The sequence below is a fragment of the Macaca fascicularis genome, chromosome 11 (assembly GCF_037993035.2).
Source record: "Macaca fascicularis isolate 582-1 chromosome 11, T2T-MFA8v1.1".
NCBI lineage: Eukaryota > Metazoa > Chordata > Mammalia > Primates > Cercopithecidae > Macaca > Macaca fascicularis.
The window spans coordinates 116,122,038-116,146,792 of record NC_088385.1 but is presented as its reverse complement, the minus strand read 5'-3'; the positions used below and the strand labels follow the sequence as shown (position 1 = coordinate 116,146,792).

Genomic DNA, 24,755 nt, shown 5'->3' with positions numbered 1-24,755 from the left:
ATAACTATGCTTGTGTGTTTGGGAAGAAGTACACAAAATCTTTACTGTGAATGGAGAGACCATTGATAACTTTTGTATTTTTCACATATTTCTGTATTTTCCAAAACTTCTATCCTGTTCCTAATTAGAAAAAGGATTGCATCTGCTTTAAAAAAAAAAAAAAATTAATGGATACAAGGTGGGGCCATCCAAGGGACATATGCATGGGGACTGTGACGTGGAGGCTAACTCTGCCCCAGCCTTCGGAGTATGGCCAGAGTCTGTTGGGTATCACCGTGCTGGGTAGGAATGGGGCTGAGAGTGTGGCTTGCGGGTGAACAACTCAAGGCAGGAAGAAGGGCTGTAGCAGGAGCCAATGGTCCCTCAGTTGAGGGGGTATCACATCGCACCCAGCCCACCGAAAGCTCTGGGGTCTGGCTTGAGACCCAGGGCCAGTACTGACATATATTCAGAGTGAAGTCTTGGGTAAGTTATTCTGCCTTCTAGATTCTAAGTGTTCTCATTCCTAAAATGGGTGCAACCCAAATAGATCTTGGGACCCTGTCTACTCTCAACCCTGTGTTGCACTCAACAAGACATAACCAATAACCAAAAATAATTTGAGAGTCATTTGTCTTTACTTGTTTATGTCCAAGAGTATTAAGGATTTTTAACCCACAGCAACACTTCTTAATGTCTCTTTGGTAGCAGGGAGTGGCCAGGGCCCCTTGCATGTAAATACATTTTATCCCTGTCTTACGGGATTTGTAATCACGGCCTTACCTCCTTGCAGGGCTGTTAGGAGATTTCAATGAAGCCCTAGGGTTACAGGGCTGTCCTGTAAGGCACTATCCTGATGAAAGGGGCTAATGTTATTATCTGATGACTTTTTTTTTCAAAGACAGGGTCTTGCTCTGTCACCCAGGCTGGAGTACAGTAGTGCAATCACGTCTTAACTGCAGCCTCAACCTCCTGGGCTCAAGTGATCCCCCCACCTCAGCCTCCCAAGTAACTGGTACTACAGACACACACCACCACGCCCAGCTAAGATTTTTTATTTTTTGTAGAGATGGTATCTTACTATGTTGTTCCGGCGAATCTTGAACTCCTGACCTCAAGCTGTCCTCCTGCTTCAGCTTCCCAAAGCACTGGGATTACAGGCATGAGCCCAGCCTTTGATTCACCTCTTATTCCTCAAAGATTCTGCACAATTTGTGATTTTGTTACATCTCCACAACAACCCTGTGCAGAGTGTATCATGTCTTGCTAGATGGGCAGAGATGTTTAAAATAATAAAATATTAACACCCAGCATGGGCTAGGATGCGGAGAAGTATTTAATAGACACCTTCATTTACAGTGGGTGGCAATGTAAGTTGTGAGATGAGATGATGCCTATGTCATTTCATAGGTGAGGAGACAGAGGTTCAGAGTGTCCAAGAGGCTTGCTAAGGTCACACAGGTGGTGACACTGGAATTTGAACCCAGGCCTGGGCTGGGGCCCGGTAACTGCTGGGTGGGTTCTGAGTGACCTCTCCCACTTGCCTGCAGAGGAGTTGGACAAGCTGATCTCCGACCGGCCTGAAAGCTGCCGGCGCCCCGGCAAACCGGGGGAACCAGAGGCCCCTGTGCTGACTCACGCCACCACAGTGGCCGTGGCACACGGCTGCCTGGCTGTCTCCCAGCTCCCACCCCAGCCACTGATGACCCTGTCCCTGCAGTCAGTCCCCCTGCACCACCAGGTCCAGCCCCAGGCACATCTTGCTCCAGACTCTCCAGCACCAGCCCAGACCCCGCCGCTGCATGCCTTGCCGGACCTCAGCCCCAGCCCGCTCCCCCACCCCGCCATGGGAAGGGCTCCTGTAGACTTCATCAACATCAGCACCGACATGAACACTGAGGTGGATGCCCTTGACCCGAGCATCATGGACTTCGCACTGCAGGGTGAGGCCAGAGGAATGGAGTGATGGGAATGGAATGGGGAGGGGAGGGGAGGGGAGAGGCCCGGGGACCAAAGGGAGTGAGGGAGAGGACTGTGCTGCTTACATTTGCCCCACAGTCTCGTTCCCATAGCAACAACCTTTACAAGTTGAACATCCCTGATCCGGAAATCCAAAATGCTCCGAAATTCGAAAATTTTTGAGCCCTGACAAGACACTCAAAGGTCATGCTCGTTGGAGCAGTTCAGATTTCAGATGTTTGGTTGGATTAGGGATGTTCAACCTGTTATAGCCAATGGCAGCCAACAGGAAATGAGCATTTGCTGTATACCAGGCCAGAGCATTCCACAGGCATCACCTGAGGTCACCACCATCCACATTTCTGTTCTGCCAATGAGGACACTGAGGCAGAGAGAAGTGAAGTCACTCACTCAAGGTCACCTGGCTAGTAAGTGGCAGAGCCTGGAGTTAAACCTCAGTCTGTCTGGCCCCAAAGTTTTCATCAGTAACTGCTTCAACTCCCATGTGCCACCCCCACACCAGGTCACACTCTGACCTGCTGCCTGCCTCATGATCATCTCCGATAAATGGGATGTGATGAATGAACGAACAGGGGAATTTCCGGTTTCAGTGAAGGCTCACACTTCATCCACTCACTAGCACCGGTGCAGCTCTTATGTTTCAGCCAAGGGTGGAGACAGCCTCTGTCCCGAGTTCTGCCTCTAGCGAGGGACATGGACAGGTGGCAAGTCAGCTGCAGCTGTGAAGCGGTATATTGGCACCTCCCTGCCTTTCTTTTCCTGGATTGTTGTGTAGTTCAACGTGCTGAAGAAAGGGAAGCATTGTCTTGTCCCCCTGGCTTTGACCGTAATGATATCATGAGAACTAAATGTTTCCCCAAGTCCTCTTGTTTAACCCTTGCCACAGCCTTAGGAGCTGGATTCACTGATCATCTCCATCTTATTCTGAAGTTCTGAGATGGAAGTGTCCCAAAGACATTCGGAGGGAAGGTGAAGGTCCAGGGCTACAACTCTGGCCCTTCCATGGTTTTATTGTTTTTTGTTTTTTTTGAGATGGAGTCTCGCTGTCACCCAGACTGTAGTGCAGTGGCACGATCTCGGCTCACTGCAACCTCCACCTCCTGGGTTCAAGTGATGCTTGCGCCTCAGCCTCCCAAGTAGCTGGGATTACAGGTGTGTGCTACCAGGCCAGGCTAATTTTTATATTTTCAGTAGAGATGGGATTTCGCCATGTTGGCCAGCTGGTGTTGAACTCCTGGCCTCAAGTGATCCACCCACCTCGGCTTCCCAAAGTGCTGGGATTACAGGCGTGAGCCACCATGCCCGGCCCCATGCCCTTTTTCTACAACACATGACCTTAGACGCCATACATGGTCTCTGCCTCTTCCCTAAGATGGGGGATTCGAACTCGGGTCGTTTGATGTGAAGCTAGCTCACCCTAATGCTTTTGTCTTTGAAAGGGAACCTGTGGGAGGAGATGAAGGATGAGGGATTCAGCCTGGACACGCTGGGCGCCTTTGGAGACTCCCCACTTGGCTGTGACCTGGGGGCCTCAGGCCTGACCCCTGCCTCAGGTGGCAGCGACCAGTCCTTCCCAGACTTGCAGGTGACGGGTCTCTACACAGCGTACTCCACTCCGGACAGTGTGGCCGCCTCAGGCACCAGCTCCTCCTCCCAGTACCTGGGTGCACAGGGGAACAAGCCCATAGCCCTGCTTTGAGCTGTCAGCCTCACCTGCCCCGGAACCCCGGCACCCGGCTTGGGCAGAGAACTGACTGGATCAAGGTGTTCCCAGAAGGCAGGTCCCTCATGGTCCCCGAAGCCTCTCCTAAACCTGTGGCGAAATTGCTGGCTGGACAGGGAAGCGGTTCCCCTCAGCAGCCCCTCTCTTCCTCGTGCCCCCCACTGGAGCTTCCGGGACAGTTTCTGGGGGCTCTTCCAAGTCAGAAGGATGGAGGAGGGCGGACAAGCAACCCAGCGTCCCCCGACTCCTTGACACTCCTCCAAGGCCTGAGCTGCGACGCCTGGCCATGTTGAGTGACACTTCTCCATCTTGGATCCTGGCTGGGTGACCTCAATGACCTGCACCCCATTTTGGGACACCTTTGTGCATTGAGGAGACACCCTGGGGTGAAAGCCCTTGAATTCATCCTCATGGGAAATGGCTGAGTGGATCAAACCTCAGCCGCAGCCTCCAGGGGCCAGGCCCAGAGCAGGAAATGGAGCCAGAGGACCTTGAGCCTCTCTCTCTTGGATAGGACAAGCTGAACTCTGAAATGGGAGCCAGTCCAGCTGGCCTTCAGCCCCACCTTTCCGATAGTCTATTAGAATTTTATTAGAGCAGACTCCTGGGCCATGCCGGGCACCGTGACCAGGTGTAAATTTATTTATATTTATTGTGGCCCAACCACCCCAGTTCTTTAAACCCAGCCCGAGGCCTCTGGAATGAGACTCCTCCTCCCTCCCTACCTCCCAGCCATCCTAACTCCTACAGGCCAGAGAATGACATCTCTAACTGGCTCGTATTCCCTTGGCAGCCTGGGGCTACTTTTTAGAACCAGCAAGCACTGTTGATACTGTGAACCATCCTATTTTTTCCATATTAGAGACCAGATATTTTTCTACCTGTTCATGATTCACATCTCTTCTTGCATGTACCTAAGAGAGGCGGTGCCATTGTTTGGGGGCTTGGGGGGCTTTCAAAGGGGAAAATGCAATTGGAGAGGGAGGAACTGGAGGAGGGTGCTTTGTACTGGGATTTGAGACTCTCCTGAGGGAATGAAAGCCAGCTGAACCATGTAAAGCTCGAACCACGTGGCGAGTGGTGGACAAAACTTCGATGCATGATATTTATTGGCACTTCCTCACCTCCCTTTATCCTACAGCTGTTTTTATGTTTCTTTTTCTCTCCTTGCTAATTACTGACTCCCCAAGTGGCAAGTTCCTCAGATAGCTGGGTTAAAGGAGAGACAGGTGAGTGAGCTAGTCAATTGTGAAAAATGCTGTCCCAGCAAAGTTGAGACAAAACTGGAGAAGCTGCAGCCTCACGCACCATCCCCCTCTTTCCACCAGATGGATGTTGACTGTGTCTGGGAGTTCCCGAACCCTAGAGCCAGGATGTTGTTTCATCAACAGCTCAGCCAGCTGCCTGGGAGCTTTGGCATTAAGCCCCGCCTTGAAGGGAGAGCTTTAAGTTTTTCCTAGTTCTGGAACTTTCCACCGAGCATCCACCACCCTTAGACACAATCCCAGTGCTACCCGTCCGACCTGCACTGTCATCTGCTTTGTGTGACATGGCCCCCGATAAGGTGTTGAAATTGTTATTCATGAAGACTCCGTGTTTGAGTAACATCAAGACTGTCAGTGTAGAATTGAGTAACTGTCTTCTATCAATAAAGGCTGAACGGCAGCTCTGTGGCTTGTGAGAAGGTCAAAGGGAGATAAAGGATAATGACACTACTCACTCATCCCTTACAGGTGAGGTCCCATTTACAGATGGGGAAATTGAGGCCCAGAGAGGTGACACCACCGCACACCAGACCCAGGCATTCTGATACCAAGTTCCCATCGCACCAGAAACTGGGGGGAGTTTGTCATGAAGGTTACAATGAGCATGGCCTCCATTTACTGTCCCTGAGAACTGGCGCTTGACAGGCATCATTTCAGGCAGGGATCACGAATGCCATTTACCACTCAGAAAGCAGAGGCTTGGAGAAGTAGGGCTGGCTGAGTGTGTCCTGGAGCTCAGCAGCACAGCTCAGGTGTGTACCCATGTCAGAAAAGACAAGATGGAAACGGACGCACCCCTTCCAGCACCTGCTATATGCCAGGCCCCGTACTAGTCACTGCTGTCAATTAGCTCATTTGGTCCTCACAACAGCCGTAGTAAGCATGTCTGATTTGTACTACACCCATGTCACAGATGAAGAAACTGAGGCTCAGGGGAATAAAGCAGGTGACTTGCTGTCCAAGATGTAACAGGCAAACTATATGTTAAATGAGAGTCTAACTCTTTTTATTTTTTCAGACAGAGTCTCACTCTGTCACCAGACTGGAGTGCAGTGGTGCAATTTTGGTTCACTGCAACCTCGGCCTCCCGGATTCAAGCGATTCTCCTGCCTCAGCCTCCCGAGTAGCTGGGACTACAGGCAACGCCACCACACCCAGCTACTTTTTGTATTTTTAGTAGAGACAGGGTTTCACCATGTTGGCCAGGATGGTCTTGATCTCTTGACCTTGTGATCCGCCCGCCTCAGCCTCCCAAAGTGCTAGGATTACAGGCAGGAGTCTAACTCTTAAGCCCACCCAGGAAGTGGCCTGCAGCCTCAGGGGAGACCAGATTCGTGCACATGCAACGTTTTATGAGTGAGGAAGTATGTCTGGGAGGATGGGCTGTGGGTGGTGTCAGGAAGTGCTTGGTGGAGGCCAGGCTCGGGGCAGGGAGAGGGTGCCTGCAGCAGCCCCAGCTTCCTCTGCCCAGCACCTGTACCACCCTCTCCTTGGCTTGGCTCCCAAATGACCCTGTGAACCCAGGCTGGCCAAAAGCATCGAAGCCCCCAGCCACCCTCTGAAATTGGCTGAAGTGGGGAATAAGTGACCTAGGCCATGGTGTTCACAGCCAATGAGCATCCCCCAGGGACTTTGCAGGAGCTAGGGGACAGGGGTACCCTCCATCTCCTGGGGTGCTCAGCTGGGAGAATGGAGCCCCAGCCACTGCGTCACCACCAGGAAAGGGCTGGGAGCCACAGCTGAGTCTGACTTCTGTTCCTGACCATGGGCAAGTGGGAGTCAGGTGTGCCGAGTCCAGGCAAAAATGCCCGGGTCACAAGCTCTAGGCAGAGCTCTGGTCACAGCCAGAGTGCCACCAATGCATGGTGTGCACAGCCAGAGCGCCACCCGGCCATGATGACACCAGAAGAAAGCATGCAGGAGACATGAGGGAAATGAGGCTCCTTCTGGGGCCGAGCAACTAATAGGAGAAAAACACAAACTGCCGTCATGTAAGCACCTGCTGTGTGCTGCACGGAGTTCAACACAGGCAGCATCTCCCTGGAACCGCACCACAGCCTGCACAACCAGTGGGATATTCCCATTTCCCAGATGAGGAAACTGAGGCTCCGAGATCATGTTTCTAAAGCTTTTCCTCCCCTTCTATGAGAAATCACTCACATTCTAACAACAAAAATAGTAACAGCATTCGCTAGCATGTATAGGGGGCTTACTCCCTTAAGTGTATACCGGGACACAATCTATCTTTATTTTCCTCCCCAGTCCTAATCCCTGGAACCTGCGAATATGTTATCAGGCAAGTGGGAATAAAAGATGCAGATGCAATTATGGTTGCTAATCAGCTGCCTTAAAATAGGGGGAAATTGCCGGGTGTGGTGGCTCACACCTGTGATCCCAGCACTTTGGGAGGCTGAGGCAGATGGATTGCCTGAGCCCAGGAGTTTGAGACCAGCCTGGGCAATATACAAAGACTCCATCTTTACAAAAAAAAAAAATAAAGGAGTAGCCAAGCAGGGTGGTGCACGCCTGTAATCTCAGCTACTCAGGAGGCTGAGGCAGGAGAATCACTTGAGTCCGGGAGATCGAGCCTACAGTGAGCTGTGATTGCACCACCACACTCTAGGCCGGGTGACAGAGCAAGACACTGTCTCAAAAAAAAAAAAAAAAAAAAAAAAAAAAGGTGGAGGATTACCCCAGGTTATCAAGGTAGGCCAGTGTAATCATAAGGGTCCTATGGGTAAAGGAGGGAGGCAGGAGAGTCAGTGTCAGATTTAAAGATGCTGTGAGGATGGAACAGGGCCTCTAGATGCTGGAAAAGGCAAGAGAATGGATTCTTTCCCCTAGAGCCTCCAGAAGGACCACAGCCCCACCCACTGACACCTTGATTTTAGCCCGGGGAGACGCATGTTGGGCTTCTGACCTCCAGAACTGTAGGATGATAAATTTGTATTGTTTTAAGCCACTAAGTTTGTGGGGATTCTCACAGCAGCCATAGACAATAAATACATCCCCATTTTACAGAAGAGAAAACAGGCTCAGAGAGGCTAGGTAGCCTAGGCATGATTAGGAAAGAGTAGAGATGGGATTCAAATGACACTGTGCTTCCCCACGGTCTCTTACCACATCTCAGAGGGCTCAGCTGACACCATCTGTTTGCTAGTTTATATAGGAACAAAAACTCTCCAAGGTTACGTGACAGGGATTTAACCCCAGATCTGTAGGTCTCCCTGCCCCTCCATGGCACTGTAATGGCTTAGTGTAGGCTCATAATGGGCGGTCAGTGGAAGTTCAGGGAAAGGAATAAGATGGATCAGAAGTAGGGGATGAGGTGGTGGAGCTGAGCATCGCCTCCTTTGGAGGATGCTGGTTGTGTTACTGTTGATCCTATGGGTGTAGACGCTGGACCTCTGGTCCCTGGAATCAAAACCCTCAAGAGTCCAGGGGAAGCAGGACAGAGATCTCACTGGTGGCTGAAATGTGGGCAAATCCAGCAGCAGCCAAAGAGCCAGGCTGGGTCATCCCCAAGGGGTGTCCAGTCCATGAGAACCTGTCCAGCATCTTCCACAGCCACCCACAGTTTGCCACAGGACAGAAGCAAACACTCTCGGGAGAGGGACAAGCAGGCTCATCTCTAGGACCCACATTCTCTGACCCCAAGGCTGCCCAGGCTTCCTCCTGTGGGATAAGTGACCCCGACAGGTGGAAGCATCTCTGATCTTCTCCAGGGGGGCGCTTCCCACCTTCCATCATTGACTAGCGTCTCTGGTAACCACAGAAATGTGGTCAAACTTATAGACTACCAACATCTCCTGGGGCCTTTTAAGATCTAGATCTCAGCCTGGGCAACATAGCAAGACCCCATCTTGGCCAGGTGCAGTGGCTCGTACCTGTAATCCCAGCACTTTGGGAGGCCAAGGCAGGAGGATAGCTTGAGCCCAGGAGTTGGAGACCACCACGGGAGACATAGCGAGACCCCATCTCTACAAATAATAAATTAGAAAATTAGGTGGTCATGGTGGTGTGTACCTGTAGTTCCAGCTACTGGGGAGGCTGAGGTGGGAGGATAGCTTGAGCCTGGGAGGTTGAAGCTACAGTGGGCTGTGATAGTGCCACTGCACTCCAGCCTGGGCAACATAATGAGACCCCCGTCTAAAAAAAAAAAAAAAAAAAAGATCTAGCTCTCCAGATCCGTCAGGGATTCTGAGGCATGGCCAGGCGCTGTGGCTCACACCTGTAATCCCAGCACTTTGGGAGACCAAGTTAGCTGGATCACTTAAAGTCAGGAGTTTGAGACCAGCGTGGCCAACATGAGGAAACCCCGTCTCTACTAAAAATATAAAAATTAGCTGTGTGTGGTGGCGGGCCCCTGTAATCCCAGCTACTCAGGAGGCTGAGGCAGGAGAATTGCTTGAACCCACTAGGCGTAGGTTGCAGTGAGCTGAGATTATGCCACTGCGCTCCAGCCTGGGTGACAGAGTGAAACGCCCTCTCAAAAAACAAAACAAAACAAAACAAAAAGAGCGAGAGAGACTGAGCTAGAGCCAGAGTCAATCTGAGCTTTTGAAACAAGCACCCCTGCTACGCTTGGGAGCTGGCCAAGGGAAAGGTGAGAAGAGTCTAAGACAGAGTGAGGAGGGGATCATAGGGTGGGCCTGTGAACTGAGATAAGGCAGACCCGAGGGCTGGGGACACAGAACATTCCTCTGACTTGGACTGAGAAAGGCCTTGCACTTGTGCAGCCTGCAGGTGACCCTGGCAACAACTAAAGGGAAGAGGAGGCTCCCAGAAAGGTTCAGGCAGTGGGAGTGAGATGGGGAAAGATGAACAATGTACCTTGGGTGCCGCCTCACTGAGAATGAGCCTGGCTGGCCGGCTGCTTCCTTCTCCACGGACCTCCAGGAGTTCTGCCACCGCCTGGGTCTGCGGGAGTCTGGATTTCGGCGTCATTGCAGAATGGGGAGCAGGTGGGAGAGAAGGGAGGGAGGCGTGGCTGCAGTGGGGCGGGGCCAGCTGGGTGGGCGAGGGAAGCAGGAGGCAGAGGAATCGGTTGTCGGGGTCACAGGTGGGGTCTATATATCCCGTCCGTGATGATCAAGGCATGCAAGTAAAAAGGTGCAATGACTTTTGAGTTCAATTGCTTCTAGGCTCCACCCCTTAGATGGTTATTATCAAACAAACACATAAAAACCAAAAACAAAAAGAGGAAAACAAATAGTATTGGCAAGGATGTGGAGAAATTAGGGAAGTTTGTGCATTGTTGGTGGGAATGTAAAATGGCACAGCAGCGTTGGAAAAACAGTATGCTGATTGTGCAAAGAATGAAAAAGAATTACCACCAGGTCCAGCAATCCCGTTTGCTTTTTTTTTTTTTTCCCCTGACATGTAGTCTCGTTCTGTTGCCCTGGCTGGAGTGAGTGGTGCTATCTCAGCTCACTGCAACCTCTGCCTCCTAGGTTCAAGCCATTCTCTTGCCCCCCACCACACCTGGCTAATTTTTGTATTTTTAGTAGAAATGGGGTTTCACCTTGTTAGCCAGACTGGTCTCGAACTCCTGACCTCGGGTTATCCACCCGCCTCACCCTCCCAAAGTGCTGGGATTACAGGTGTGAGCCACTGCACCTGACTCTGTATACCCATTTTCATAGCAGCAGTATTCACAACCACCAAAAGGTGCAAGCCACCAAGTAATTCATTGATGGATGCATGGATACATAAACTGTGCTCTTAAAAAGGAAGGAAACTCTGACCCATGCTACAACATGGATGAACCCTGAGGACATTATGCTAAGTGGGATAAGCCAATCACAAAGAGGACGAATACCCTACGATTCCACTTATATGAGGTACCTACAGTAGTCAAATTCATAGATACAGAAAGTAGAATGGTGGTTGCCAGGGGCTGGAGGGGGAGGGGAGTGGGGAGTTAGTGTTTAATGGGTACAGAGCTTCACTCTTGCAAGATGAAAAGCATTCTGGAGATTGATTCCACAACAGTGTGGATGCACTTAACACTGCTGAACTGTATGCTTAAAAAAGGTTAAGATTTTGTTATGTATATTTTACCACAATAAAAACTTACAAAATACAAAATACTAGACCAGGTGTGGTGGCTCACACCTGTAATCCCAGCACTTTGGGAGGTGGAGGTGGGTGGATCACTTGAGGTCAGCGGTTCAAGACCGGCCTGGCCAACAGGGCAAAACCCCATCTCTACTAAAAATATAAAAGTTAGCCGGGCGTGGTGGCATGTACCTGTAATCCCAGCTCCTTGGGAGGCTGAGGGAGGAGAATCACTTGAACCCGGGAGGCAGAGGTTGCAGTGAGCCGAGATTGTACCACTGCACTCCAGCCTGGGCGACAGAGCAAGACTCTGTCTCAAAAAAAAAAAAAAAAAAAAAAAACAAGAAAACGTGTAGGCTCTTTGCCTGTGTTTCCTACACAGTACTCCGTCCAAAGATATACCCCATTGGTCAGGGTATTACAAAATACAGAACATCATCAGGAGCATCCTCTCACCTCACCTTCCAGGAGAGGACCACCTCTCTATCAGCAGACTATTCTCCAAAATCCAGCCCTGGTTCAGCAACCAGAAACACCTAGGGATCCCTAGCTGTGTGTTTTAGTTAGAAATCTGTTTCATATATGTTGCACAAGAGAGAGAACAGGGGCTGTCAGAGCACAGAGGAGGGCTCCCAACCCATGGGAGAGGTGGTCAAAGAAGGCTGTCTGGGGGAAGTGCCATTTGAGTTGGGTGTTGAGGGATGAGTAGGAGTCAGCCAGACAAAGGCCAAGGGGGAAGAGGTTCCCCAGGAGAAACAGCCAGTGCTCACCTGGAGGTGAACTGACAGTTTAGACAGGCTGATTCGTGGTAGTAACAGGATGCTCTCGCATAGCTGAAGTTGGGCCCCAAGACTCATGCCATGCCTTATAGGACTGAGTGATACTTCTGTCCCAAGGGCACTTAGTACAGGGAAGTGGCATTTTGGGCAGATCTCTCCAGACGTCAAGCAGCGTGGCTCGGTGCATCAGCTGCACAGCCAGTGCCCAGAAGAGGGCGGGTTGGTCCACACTGGTTGAGTTAGCAGAAGCCATAGGGAGGCTTTGCTGTGCATGGTGGTCATTCAGAACCTTTCTGTGGCCTGTGTGGATGGTCCTTGTTCCCTTCTCTATCATGTTCCTGTCACAGGGACTCTGAAGGTGGACCCTGGATATTTCTGGATTTAACAGTCACTGTTTTGACTAGTTGTGACCCTAAACATCTTGTGGTTAGCCACTTGCAATTTCTACCTATTGGGAACTCCAGGATACCAGTCCCCAAGGGCAGGAGTGGGTTGCCTTGCTCGTGGCGGTTCCCTGTCACAGTGCTCGGCCTGTGGCACATGCTCATAAAATAGTGGACAAAAGCATTTTTCTGGGGCTGTGTGCATTGTGAGAACTGGGGTTCCCTCTTTGGCCACACAACTGGCTGCTTCATTTCAACACAGCTCTGTTGATCTGGATGTGCTCTCAGCTGCAGAAAAGCTCAGGAAGTGATTTACAAAACAAACAACTGGTTTTGAAATGCAAAAATAACTCTGGAGAAATGTATTAATGTCTGCAATTTACTCTGAAATGTGACAAAATAATAGCATGCATTCACAGATAAAGGAGAGATGGACAGATGGAGAGAGCGGTGTTAAAGAAGGTACAAGCACAGTCAGATGTCAACGGTGGCATCGAGATGGTGGGTTAGAGTGAGTGCTATGAAATATTTTGACTTTTTGGCATTTGGAAATTTTCATAATAAAATGTTAGGGGGCGGACGCGGAGCGTGCTTTGGACACCATGAATTTTGATGTTATAAAGGGCAAACCAGTACGCATCATGTGGTCTCAGCGTGATCCATCACTTCGCAAAAGTGGAGTAGGCAACATATTCATTAAAAATCTGGACAAATCCATTGATAATAAAGCACTGTATGATACATTTTCTGCTTTTGGTAACATCCTTTCATGTAAGGTGGTTTGTGATGAAAATGGTTCCAAGGGCTATGGATTTGTACACTTTGAGACGCAGGAAGCAGCTGAACGAGCTATTGAAAAAATGAATGGAATGCTCCTAAATGATCGCAAAGTATTTGTTGGACGATTTAAGTCTCGTAAAGAACGAGAAGCTGAACTTGGAGCTAAGGCAAAAGAATTCACCAATGTTTACATCAAGAATTTTGGAGAAGACATGGATGATGAGCGCCTTAAGGATCTCTTTGGCAAGTTTGGGCCTGCCTTAAGTGTGAAAGTAGTGACTGATGAAAGTGGAAAATCCAAAGGATTTGGATTTGTAAGCTTTGAAAGGCATGAAGATGCACAGAAAGCTGTGGATGAGATGAATGGAAAGGAGCTCAATGGAAAACAAATTTATGTTGGTCGAGCTCAGAAAAAGGTGGAACGGCAGACGGAACTTAAGCGCAAATTTGAACAGATGAAGCAAGATAGGATCACCAGATACCAGGGTGTTAATCTTTATGTGAAAAATCTTGATGATGGTATTGATGATGAACGTCTCCGGAAAGAGTTTTCTCCATTTGGTACAATCACTAGTGCAAAGGTTATGATGGAGGGTGGTGGCAGCAAAGGGTTTTGTTTTGTATGTTTCTCCTCCCCAGAAGAAGCCACTAAAGCAGTTACAGAAATGAACGGTAGAATTGTGGCCACAAAGCCATTGTATGTAGCTTTAGCTCAGCGCAAAGAAGAGCGCCAGGCTCACCTCACTAACCAGTATATGCAGAGAATGGCAAGTGTACGAGCTGTGCCCAACCCTGTAATCAACCCCTACCAGCCAGCACCTCCTTCAGGTTACTTCATGGCAGCTCTCCCACAGACTCAGAACCGTGCTGCATACTATCCTCCTAGCCAAATTGCTCAACTAAGACCAAGTCCTCGCTGGACTGCTCAGGGTGCCAGACCTCATCCATTCCAAAATATGCCCGGTGCTATCCGCCCAGCTGCTCCTAGACCACCATTTAGTACTATGAGACCAGCTTCTTCACAGGTTCCACGAGTCATGTCAACACAGCGTGTTGCTAACACATCAACACAGACAATGGGTCCACGTCCTGCAGCTGCAGCTGCTGCAGCTACTCCTGCTGTCCGCACCGTTCCACAGTATAAATATGCTGCAGGAGTTCGCAATCCTCAGCAACATCTTAATGCACAGCCACAAGTTACAATGCAACAGCCTGCTGTTCATGTACAAGGTCAGGAACCTTTGACTGCTTCCATGTTGGCATCTGCCCCTCCTCAAGAGCAAAAGCAAATGTTGGGTGAACGGCTGTTTCCTCTTATTCAAGCCATGCACCCTACTCTTGCTGGTAAAATCACTGGCATGTTGTTGGAGATTGATAATTCAGAACTTCTTCATATGCTCGAGTCTCCTGAGTCACTCCGTTCTAAGGTTGATGAAGCTGTAGCTGTACTACAAGCCCACCAAGCTAAAGAGGCTGCCCAGACAGCAGTTAACAGTGCCACCGGTGTTCCAACTGTTTAAAATTGATCAGGGACCACGAAAAGAAACTTGTGCTTCACCGAAGAAAAATATCTAAACATCGAAAAACTTAAATATTATGGAAAAAAAACATTGCAAAATATAAAATAAATAAAAAAAGGAAAGGAAACTTTGAACCTTATGTACCGAGCAAATGCCAGGTCTAGCAAACATAATGCTAGTCCTAGATTACTTCTTGATTAAAAAAAAAAAAAAAAAAAAAAAAAACACAAAAAAATAGTAAAATATAAAAACAAATTAATGTTTTATAGACCCTGGGAAAAAGAATTTTCAGCAAAGTACAAAAATTTAAAACATTCCTTTCTTTAATTTTGTAATTCTTTACTGCGGAATAGCTCAAAATGTCAGTTCTGTTTTAAATAACAGAATTGATAACTGAGAAAGGAAACGTAATTTGGATTATAAAATTCTTGCTTTAATAAAAATTCCTTAAACAGTGAAAAAAAAAAAAAAAAAAAAAAAAATGTTAGGGGAAAAGAATGACCCTGAGAAAAAAAGGCCAACTGACTTTTGGAGCAGATGAAGGCAAAATAATAAGATAATAAAATAAGAGATTGAGGAGGCCAAAGAAAGGAGTAGAAATGGGGACAACCCAGCCCACATTTACATTTGTGATGTGGAGGAGCCCACTGTGCATGCAGAAATGTGAGGTTCCTCTGAGTGGTTTAGGGGCTACAGAATCTGCCAATCAAGGGCTGCAAAATCTGCCAATCAGGAAAGAGGGCAGCCCACCCTCGTGTGGGCTCTTGGCATGAAGAGCATGAGGTTTTTGATGAGGATCTGAATGATGGCGTTGGCTGCATTAGCCAGGAAGCCAGGGAGGCAGGAGGAGTGGAGCTTGGTCTACAGAATGCTCTCATGTTTTGGGATCTAACCCTTGCAAAGGTTCAGGACTTACGGAAAGGCATTAAGCCCAGGGGGACTGGGTCTGGGCCAGCCTGGGTTCCTGGCCTGGCCCCTCCTTTTACCAGCTATGTGCACTTGGAGAAGTTGGCTCATCTCTGAGCCTGGATTTTCTCGTCTATAAAAATGAGGATAGAGGCTGGGTATAGTGGCTCACACCTGTAATTCTAGCACTCTAGGATGCTGAGGTGGGAGGATCACTTGAGGCCAAGAGTTTGAGACCAGCCTGGACAACATAGCTAGACCCCGTCTCTACAAAAACTGAAAGAGTTAGCTGGGCATGGTGGTGCATGCCTGTAGTCCCAGATACTCGGGAGGCTGAGGTGGGAGGATCATTTGTGCCCAGGAGGTTGAGGCTGCAGTGAGCTGAAATCACATCAATGGACTCCAGCCTGGGCAACAGAGCGAGACCCTGTCTCATAAAAAAAAAAATGAGGATTGAGTGTATGTAGCAACCACCTCCAAGGGTCACATGAGGATTGTGTGGAAGGAGGCCAGAAACTGGCACGTGACCAGTGGCCATCGTGGGGAGTGTTCAGTTAGCACCCAACCTGCCCAGCAAGACCTCTGTCCATACTCAGTGGTCTGATCCTTTCTCCCTTGCCCTTGTGACTAGCCACACTAAGTCCTCCAAGGGAGAAAAGCCTTGTCAGGAAAAGCACTTTCAGCTGATGTCCACAGAGTAAACTCCAGCATCCTTAGCGGCAGATGGCAGCTTGTGTCCGGGTTTCAAATCCAGATGAAAACGAAAATTGACCCGTAGTCTTCAGGATGCAAAATTAAATCAGAGCTTCCTTCTCCCCATCCCAGAGGGTTGCATTTCAGCTTGTTCTCAGCTCCTCACCTCCCTGCCTGGAGGGTCTGCTGATGCAGACCAGCATTAGGTGCTGCTGTGGGTGGAAATAAACTGCTGTCTTCTGGGCTAACTAGGCCATCTCTGGGGCTAAGAATAGAGCTCCAACTCAAACTAGTGCAAGCATTAAAACAAATAAACAAACAAAAACCATGGATAGGTTCCTGGGACTGGGCTACTGACTTCAGGCATGGCTTGATCCAGGCATCCAAGTACCACCAACAGGACTGGGTCTCCCCCTCTATCTCTGGGCTTGGATTTCCCCTGCATTGGTAGGTCCTCTCCACATCAGCATTGTCAGCCATCCCTAAAGAATTCTGATCAGCCCTACTGAGGACACACGCCCATACCTGCGTCAGTCACTGTCAGGGGGAATGGAGAACTCTCATTGGCCCATCCCTCGTGAGGGGGAAATGCCTGGAAAAGGTGTCAGGCAGAATCAAAGTAACAGTTGTTGTTCTGTATTTTGGAGAAAAACGGAATAGTCTCTGTGTGCTGAGAAGCTGTGGTGGGGGCTTCTTCCGCAGTTTTGGTCCATGTACAACCAACTCCTAAGTGTGGCTTAAACCTGCCCACCAAGGACCTAGGTCATAAAAGGAAAGGGCTGGGTTCTGGAGCCAAGCCGACTTATTCCGTCCCTGCGGAACCATGGACAAATGCCTTCACCTCTCTGTGCCTCAGCTTCCTCATCTGCACAGCAGGGGTGGATCATGGTGGTGGAAAGGAATGGAACTCACATGTGAAGTGCCTGGGCCAACCCCCCGCCCCCTTCTTCCAGAGAAGCTCCCTTTTTGCCTGTGGCATTGACTAGGCTTACATGTATTTTTCTAAAACATTTTTTCCCTAAAGCTTTCAAAAAGGGATGACTTTGTCCAATTCAGTCCAGCCTTCAGCTCCCTTCACTGCATCCCTGTCTGCCCCTGTGATGGGAACTCACTCAAAGTCTCAGCTGTGGTGTCAGGAATGGAGGGTACAAAGGTGAACACCTACCTTTGGAGGAGGCCACCTGCCTTCTCCAGTCCAGACAATAAAGTCAAGGCCAAAGTGTTTCCTTCAAAAAATAGTTTATTCTGCACATTTCCTGGTAGGCTCTCTGCCCACCGTTCCAGGGTAGCAGCTACTCATAACGTGCCTTTCTCTCCAAAACCAAGAGGGCCTTCCCAACAGAAAAACCTTCAGTTCCCAAAGCAGCATCAATTCTTCCCCTCACCCCAGCAAACCTCGGGGTGGAATAAGGAATAATTCACCTTCTCCCATCCCTCACTGCCCCACCACACCTTCATTTGCCAGGGCCGTCACTGGCTAATGGTCAGATTTTGTCTTTTTCAACTTGGATACCCTCAAGCATCCCAGCTTTTGGAGGCTTCCCTGGGTGACTTCATGGGCTTCCACATTGACCAGGCATCATATACAGCATCCTTGGACAAACCGCCCATCACAGCAGTGGGTTGTGGCCAACTCCCTCCACTCCCCCACTCCACCCCAATGGGAGAAACCAGAGGATTGCAGGGCCCCGGGCTGTGCCGCCTGCAGAGCCAGGAGCTGCTGGATGCATTGCAACATCCTCCCTGAGCAAATCGGTATGGTCACCACAGTCCAGTCCTTAGTCACCGACAGCTCTGCCCCTCGGTCAGATCCCACCATCTGTGCTCATCAAGCCAGCAGGCAAGGGAGCAACAGTGACTCAAGTGGCCCTCCAAGGGAGCAGTGGTGACCGTCACAGACGTGACACTTGTGAGCAAGCTGGGCCATGGGTGTGGCAAGGGATTCCTCTCCGCCTCTGTGCTCCCCACTTGGGCAAGAGAAGGGTGCCTGCACAGGCTGGGGGCCAATCCTGCAGGGGGAAGGGGCAGTCCTCATTTTCCTTGGAGGGAAGAGGCAGGCAGAGGACCTCGAGCTATGCGAGAGGATCCTCCAGAAGCCCTGAAACCTCTGGCCAGGCACTTCCATTCATTTTGCTTTCCCTCTCTCAAAAAGAGAATCCCTGGCAACCAGTGCTAAACATGGCCTACCAGTGGAGCCCTCCTAGTGATTCACTAGGGCCATTTGGGGAACAAAATGCCGTTTCATTCTTGCAATAAAAAATCATCTGGCCAAAGATGGTGGCTCACGCCTGTAATCCCAGCACTTTGGGGGGCCAAGGTGGGTGGATTACCTGAAGTCAAGGGATCAAGACCAGCCTGACCTACATGGTGAAACTGTGTCTCTACTAAAAATACAAGAATTAGCTGGACATGGTGATGGGCACCTGTAATCCCAGCTATCTAGGAGGCTGAGACAGGAGAACAGCTTGAACCTGGGAGATGAAGGTTGCAGTGAGATCATGCTACCCCATTCCAGCCTAGGTGACAGAGTAAGACTCTGTCTCAAAAAAAAAAAAAAAAAAATTTCATCCATACATTTTCCTGGGTGACTAGACAGTATCCAAAGAAACATCATTACAAAAATAGGTTTTTCTCTAGTCCTGTCTATATATATATTTTTTTTTCCTTGGCCCATTTATTTGGCTGAAATATATGAGATGCTTACATCTAGTGCTGGTCTCAGAGTAAAAAAATAAAAGATTTCATGATATGATATCCAAGAAGCCTGAAGAACGCCTGGATCCCACAGGCCAGGCACTGTTTTGCAAAAGGAAACAGGGATGTTTTAGCTTGATTAGATTTAGTGATGCAATAAAAATGCTGTCTTCAGAGACAAAACAAAAGAAACTTCCCAGCTATGCAGAGGAGGTTGTTTGTGTTTGGGAGAGGCACTCCTGGGCCTTTTATTGAGACAGGTGTCAGCTCGGAACCAGCAGCCCTGCAGAAGTGCCCAGGATTTTCTTTTTTTAAAAGCAGGTCTTCAAGGTCTGCTGAGGGCGTACCGATAGTGGGTGTGGGTGGTTCCTCCTGCTGTGGTCCCGGGAATGGCGGGGCAGGCCGGGGTCAGGTGGAGGCCGGGCTGTCCATGGTAGACAGCAGGTGGATGACCTGTGCCCGCTCAGCTGGGCTGATGTGCTGGCTCAGGTATATCACACAGTCCACGGCCACCTCGGGGTTTTCTTGAACCAGGCTGTGAGGGAGGTGAGAGGAGGGCTGGGGTCACTCCAGCCACTTTTTCAGTGGCCCCTAGGATGGCAGACTCCTTGTGTGGGGCCACACCCCAGAACCCAGAGCTCCCAAGTCCCTTCCTGCTGTGGTCCCCAAGGGGGCGATGGTCCTGTGCAGCAGGAGGGCTGTGACCTAAAGATCAGAATGTCTTGAGGCACCACTGTCCCTACTGGTCACTGCTGTGTCACATGACCTGAGACAAGACACTGCCCTGAGTCTCAGCTTCATCCCCAAAATGGGGTCCCCTGTGCTGGACTCCCTCCTTCACAGGGGGACTGCATGGCAACTGGGGGAGGGGACGCTGTGGAAAGGCCAACACTGGCGTGGAAGCCAGCAGCCTGAAGGCTAGCGGTTCCAAATGTGGGTTCTGTGACTAACCCTGCTCAAGCTGTGACTTTGGATAAGTCCATATTCCAGCAAGGGTCATGAGTTGGAAGGATCTCACACTGTCTTCATAGCACCCCTGGGCTCTCTGCCCCACCCCGGCCACCGGGCTGGGAGACCGGGCATTGGGGAGTATGGTCTCTTTACTGGGGGCCGGGTGGGGGCCCAACCCCAGACTGTGGCTTTCAGCACACGACCCTGGCCCTGAGGCCCTGGGACTGCACAGTGTGGCGGGTTCAAGTGGCTGCCTAGGAGTGGGCAGCTGGGGGTCAATGCTGGCTCGGGTCCTTGCCAGGAGCCTGGGAAGCAGGTGCGGTGGCCACTCACCCTCGGATGGTCTTGAGGACAGAGTCGTGCTTCAGGTACGTGATGTTCTCGCGGATGGTGGAGCGCGGGCCGTCCTCCACCTGCCAGTGCTGTTCTAGCCACTGCACAACCACCTGGTTGTTGTCCCACAGGTAGGCCTGGGGAGGGGGCAGAGGATGCCTCAGAGAGGTACCCAGCTGTGGGCTGGCTGCCTCAGCCCCCAGCACCCTCTGTGCCCACCGGCCTCGTTCTCACCCCAGGCCCACCTTGACAGCCCCCTCCGTCTCCACGAACCAGCGGCGCAGCATGGACTGGATGTGCACGTGACTCAGCTCCCCGCTGGCCCGCAGGATCTCCTGCTTGACCTGGTCCTCCAGGAGGAGGCGGCGCAGACGCCAATACAGGAAGGTGCGCGCGGTCTTCCACTCCAGGATGTCCTGCGGAGGAGCCAGGCTTGAATCCCCAGAAAGGGAAGGAGGAGATGGGCTGCTGGCTCTGACCACACCCATGACAGTGGCTGCCCGGGACTGGGCCCAGGCTCTGAGATCATTCCCAAAACATCCCAGGCAAGCAAGCTGAGGCTCAGGGAGGGGAAGGCACCTGCTCAGAGCCAGGACATCACCAGGACTCCAGATGGGCCATAGGTGAAAAAATGTCCCCCATAAAAACCCAGCACCCACCTCTACCTCAACTGACACAAACACAGGCTTGTGTGAGGCATGAGCCAGTTGGGAGGGAGAACAATGCAGCAAGAGAACCAGTGAGTAATGGACATGGGTAGGAGGTGACTGTGGGATGTCCTTGCAATAGTGAGGGGCGGGGTGAATGCTGGACAGGAACAATGATTTCTACCCCTGGTCCAGGTCCAAACTGGCCGAGCCATCAGACTTTGTTGCTTATTAGAATCTCTTGGGGATTTTAAAAATCATGACTGCCAGGCTCCTGTCCAGGTGTTTGGATTTCATTGGTCTGCAGTGCCATCTGGGGATCGGGATTATTTTAAAGCTCCCAGGTGTCTCCCATCTGCAGCATTTGACCCATCCCAAGCCCCCCTGAGCCCAAATGTCCTCCACGTTTTGGAAAACAGGGTAGGCTCTTTGCACCCCACACGGCAGCCGTGGCTCTCACAGATATGACGCCCTTCTCCAGCATCCGGCCGGGCGTGTCGTGGAAGTCGGCGAACTGCACCGCCACCTGGTGGTAGATGGGGAGCAGCAGGTCCTCGCGAGCCTTCAGCCGGCCCTCCAGGTCCCTGCGGTCCTTGTCTGAGAGATCAGGTTCCCCTGCAGGTGAGCAGAAAGGCCAGTCAAGTCACGGAAGGTGGCCATATGTGGTGGGGTGGAGATTTTTTTTTTTTTTTTTGAAGAAGGCACAAATCAGGATTTGCAGGACAGGCCTTGCCTCATGAGAGGTCTGAGCTTTAACTCTGATATTACTCCTCCTGCTACACAGGCTGCTCTCAACCCCCTAGGTCCCCCAGAGTCCACTGGCCTCGCCCCCACCCAAGGCCCATCTTGACGGCCCCCTTTGTCTCAGATCAAATAGCTAGTACAGTCTCAGAAATGCACTCACAATTGCAAGACAGCATTCAACATGCAACTCTACATTTTCCCCTTCCATCAGACCTACTGTGCTTACAGAATACTATATCAATTACTATTTTTAGTACATATTGTAAAATATTATAAGGGAATATTATAAGCAACTCTATGCCAAATTGACAACTTAAGATGAAATACACAAATTCCTTGAAACACACGAACCACCAAAGCTCACCTAGGAGGAAATAGATAACACAAATAGTCCTATATATAACAAAGAAGTTGAATTTATAGGTAAAAACCTCTATCAAAAACAAAGAAATAATGCCAATTCTGCACAAACTCAGAAAATAGGAGCGAACACTTCAACTCATTCTATGAGAGCAGCATTACCCTGATACCAACCAAAGAAATTACATGCACACACTGTAATTAATCTTGTGAATAGCACAAGACACTGACACTTAAAATGGATATTTAAAGAGAATTACATCTTGTGGCCAGACGTGGTGGCTCATGCCTGAAATCCCAGCACTTTGGGAGGCTGAGGCAGGCAAATCACTTGAGGCCAGGAGTTCGAGACCAGCCTGGCCAACATGGTGAAACCCCATCTCTACTAAAAACACAAAAATCAGCCAAGTGTGGTGGCACACACCTGTAATTCCAGCTACTTCAGAGCCTGAGGCATGAGAATTGCTTGAACCTGGGAGGCAAAGGTTGCAGTGAGCTGAGATTGCACCACTGCACCTGGGCGACAGAGCAAGACTCTGTCTCAAAAATAAACAAATAAATACATAAAGAGAATTATGTCTAAAGATGACAAGTGAAACAAAGCTGTCATTCAAACAAAGTTAGTAAAATATCTTATGTCTGATTGGGAATTCTAAAGGAACATTTTGCCACCAAAATTCTGATATTCCCCATCAGCCCCAAATACTTCAATTGCTATCTTTTGTGTATTCTGAGACATAAATTCACGATGGCATTATATATCTATCTATATAGATAGATATTTAATGTTAAAAAGGTTGATTTAGAAATGTGAATGTCCTCCAGTTATGGTGGCTCATGCCTGTAATCCCAGCATTTTGGGATGCTGAGGCAGGTGGATCGCTTGAGCCCAGAAGTTTGAGAGCAGCCTGGGCAACATGGCGAAACCCCCTATCTACAAAAATACAAAAATTAGCTGGGCATGGTTGTGCGTACCTGTAGTCCCAGCTACTCAGGCTGAGATGGGAGGATGGCTTAAGCCCAGAAGACAGAGGTTGCAGTGAGTTGAGATTGCACCCTGCACTCCAGCCTAGGCAATAGAGCCAGACCTCGTCTCAAAAAAAACAAAACAAAACAAACAAAGATAAATGTGAATATCTTTAAAAACCTCACAGTTATTATAGCTGTATTTTGATATTTCTTCATTTTATTTTTAACATCCTAGAAACCCCCAGCAATGGGACCGGCTGGGGCTTCTCTTGACCTCTGAGAGGTGAAGCCTTTGGGACCCCCTTACCTAGCTGTTCCATGAGCTTCTTGTAAGCTGGATCGATCCTTCTCATGGACTTTATCAGATCTTTCTTTCGGAACTTAATCTCCACTGTCCCCTCTGGCTCCAGAACACCCCCCCTTAAAAGAGAAGAGGCAGAGGGATGGGGGTGTATGAGGCATTGCCCAGCAAGCAACGGCTAATGGATGTTGGGGGAGCCGGAGGGAAGAGAGCCAGAAGATCTGGGGGTCAGTTCTCAGCTCTTTTACCCCTACACATGCTGTGTGCCCTTGGGCGAGTCACTTTCCCTCTCTGGGCCTCCGCATCTTTACCCACAGATGTAAAGACTGAGCCAACTGTTTAAAATAATGCTTTCTGAACTCTGGAAGGCCCCTTTCGGTTCTAAGAGTGTATGACTTTTTCCATGGCAGCATAACCCTCCTGCTCTCCAGCCACAGTCCTCTCTAACTTTGCTAATTTCTGTTCTCCTAGAGGTGGGGCACTGTTTCTGATCACTTTAAATCTCACAAAAGCACCTTGAGAGCCCAGCATGGTCTTGTGTGAGCTGTCCTTCCATTTCCAACATACATTTTCTTTTCTTTTCTTTTTCTTTTTTTTTTTTTTTTGTTGTTGTTGTTTTGTTTTGTTTTAGACAGGGTCTCACTCTGTCACCCAGGCTGGAGTGCAGTGGCACTATCTCGGTTCACTGTAATCTCTGCCTCCCGGGTTCAAGTGATTCTCCTGCCTCAGCCCCCCGAGTAGCTGGGATTACAGGTGCATACCACCATGCCCAGCTAATTCTTGTATTTTTAGTAGAGACGGGGTTTCATTGTGTTGGCCAGGCTGGTCTTGAACTCCTGGCCTCAAGTGATCTACCCACCTCAGTCTCCCAAAGTGCTGGGATTACAGGCGTGAGCTACCACACCTGGCCTCATTTCCAACATTTTTATTTACTCCTCATTCTCCCCCTGCCGCTTTTTGCTTTTGACAGCTTAGAAGCCCTGAAGAATACTATCAGTAGCTTTGAGCTTCCTGGTGGCCAGCATGAAAAGTTAGCAATGACTCCATTCAAGTGCTGCTCAGTATCCTGAGTCTTCCTGGAGGACTGACCTCAGCAGTCCCTGACAAGGGTCTAAGTGCCCTGAATGCAGGACAAGCTTGGCCCATCTGCCACCATATCATAATGTCTAGCAGAATTAACAAATGAATGAAGGAGTGAACACAGGAATGCTGTGCCTATATTTGGAGCAGAATGACTATTGAGGCCTTTACATCCTATATAGCATGTAGTTTTCACTTCAAAGTCATCAGTCACTGTGCTGTGAACATTATTGTCATGATCCTTTCTGTAAGAATCTCTAATAAATTCCTCCTAAGGAAAGTGCCAAGGAGGTTAACTCTCCTGCAAAGAACCAGTATCCTCTCATGCAGATATTCATTCAGTCATTTGTTTAGCCAGTATTTTCTGACCACCTACCAGGAGTTAGGCACTGTGCTAGACCCTGGGATTTAAAACTGAATAAAACATTTCCTATAGGAACTCATAGCTTTGGGAGAAGCTCAGTCTAATGAGAGATACATGGCTCATCATATTTCCCTTTTCATCCTGGCTGCCAGGAAGCTCAAGTGCTTTCGGTCTTTCCTTTTTATTTTTTGATTGCAAACTTCCTTGGGAAGGAGGAGTATAAACCATGAAAGAAGAGACAACA

At 49.5% G+C, this 24,755-nt stretch overlaps 2 protein-coding genes, 1 long non-coding RNA gene and 1 pseudogene across 9 annotated transcripts in view; 2 read left to right on the top strand and 2 right to left on the bottom strand.

Annotated features, from left to right (window-relative positions):
• FOXN4 (forkhead box N4) overlaps positions 1–4,560 on the top strand; it is a 30,892-nt gene extending 26,332 nt beyond the window's left edge. The window contains exons 9-10 of the mRNA XM_015431501.4: positions 1,530–1,922; positions 3,399–4,560. Coding sequence (XP_015286987.1) covers positions 1,530–1,922; positions 3,399–3,658 — 653 coding nt within the window. The 3' untranslated portion in view covers positions 3,659–4,560. The remainder of the gene's footprint in view (positions 1–1,529; positions 1,923–3,398) is intronic.
• The window catches only part of LOC135966327 (uncharacterized), a 30,217-nt gene extending 20,297 nt beyond the window's left edge, over positions 1–9,920 (bottom strand). Inside the window, exons 1-2 of the long non-coding RNA XR_010579583.1 lie at positions 9,781–9,920; positions 8,835–8,927 (exon numbers count right to left, since the gene is read on the bottom strand). This is a non-coding gene — a long non-coding RNA (uncharacterized lncRNA). The remainder of the gene's footprint in view (positions 1–8,834; positions 8,928–9,780) is intronic.
• Positions 9,921–12,750: 2,830 nt separating this feature from the next.
• On the top strand, positions 12,751–14,535 carry LOC102118081 (polyadenylate-binding protein 1 pseudogene; annotated as a pseudogene).
• A 2,755-nt stretch (positions 14,536–17,290) lies between these two features.
• Positions 17,291–24,755, bottom strand: part of ACACB (acetyl-CoA carboxylase beta) — a 166,411-nt gene continuing 158,946 nt past the window's right edge. For all 7 annotated transcript variants that reach the window (XM_065524772.1, XM_074007734.1, XM_045365880.2 and 4 more), the window contains 5 exons: positions 23,074–23,186; positions 21,154–21,308; positions 20,292–20,462; positions 20,047–20,183; positions 17,291–19,297 (listed from right to left, as the gene is read on the bottom strand). In XM_065524772.1, the coding sequence (XP_065380844.1) occupies positions 19,171–19,297; positions 20,047–20,183; positions 20,292–20,462; positions 21,154–21,308; positions 23,074–23,186 (703 nt within the window). In that variant the 3' untranslated portion in view covers positions 17,291–19,170. The remainder of the gene's footprint in view (positions 19,298–20,046; positions 20,184–20,291; positions 20,463–21,153; positions 21,309–23,073; positions 23,187–24,755) is intronic.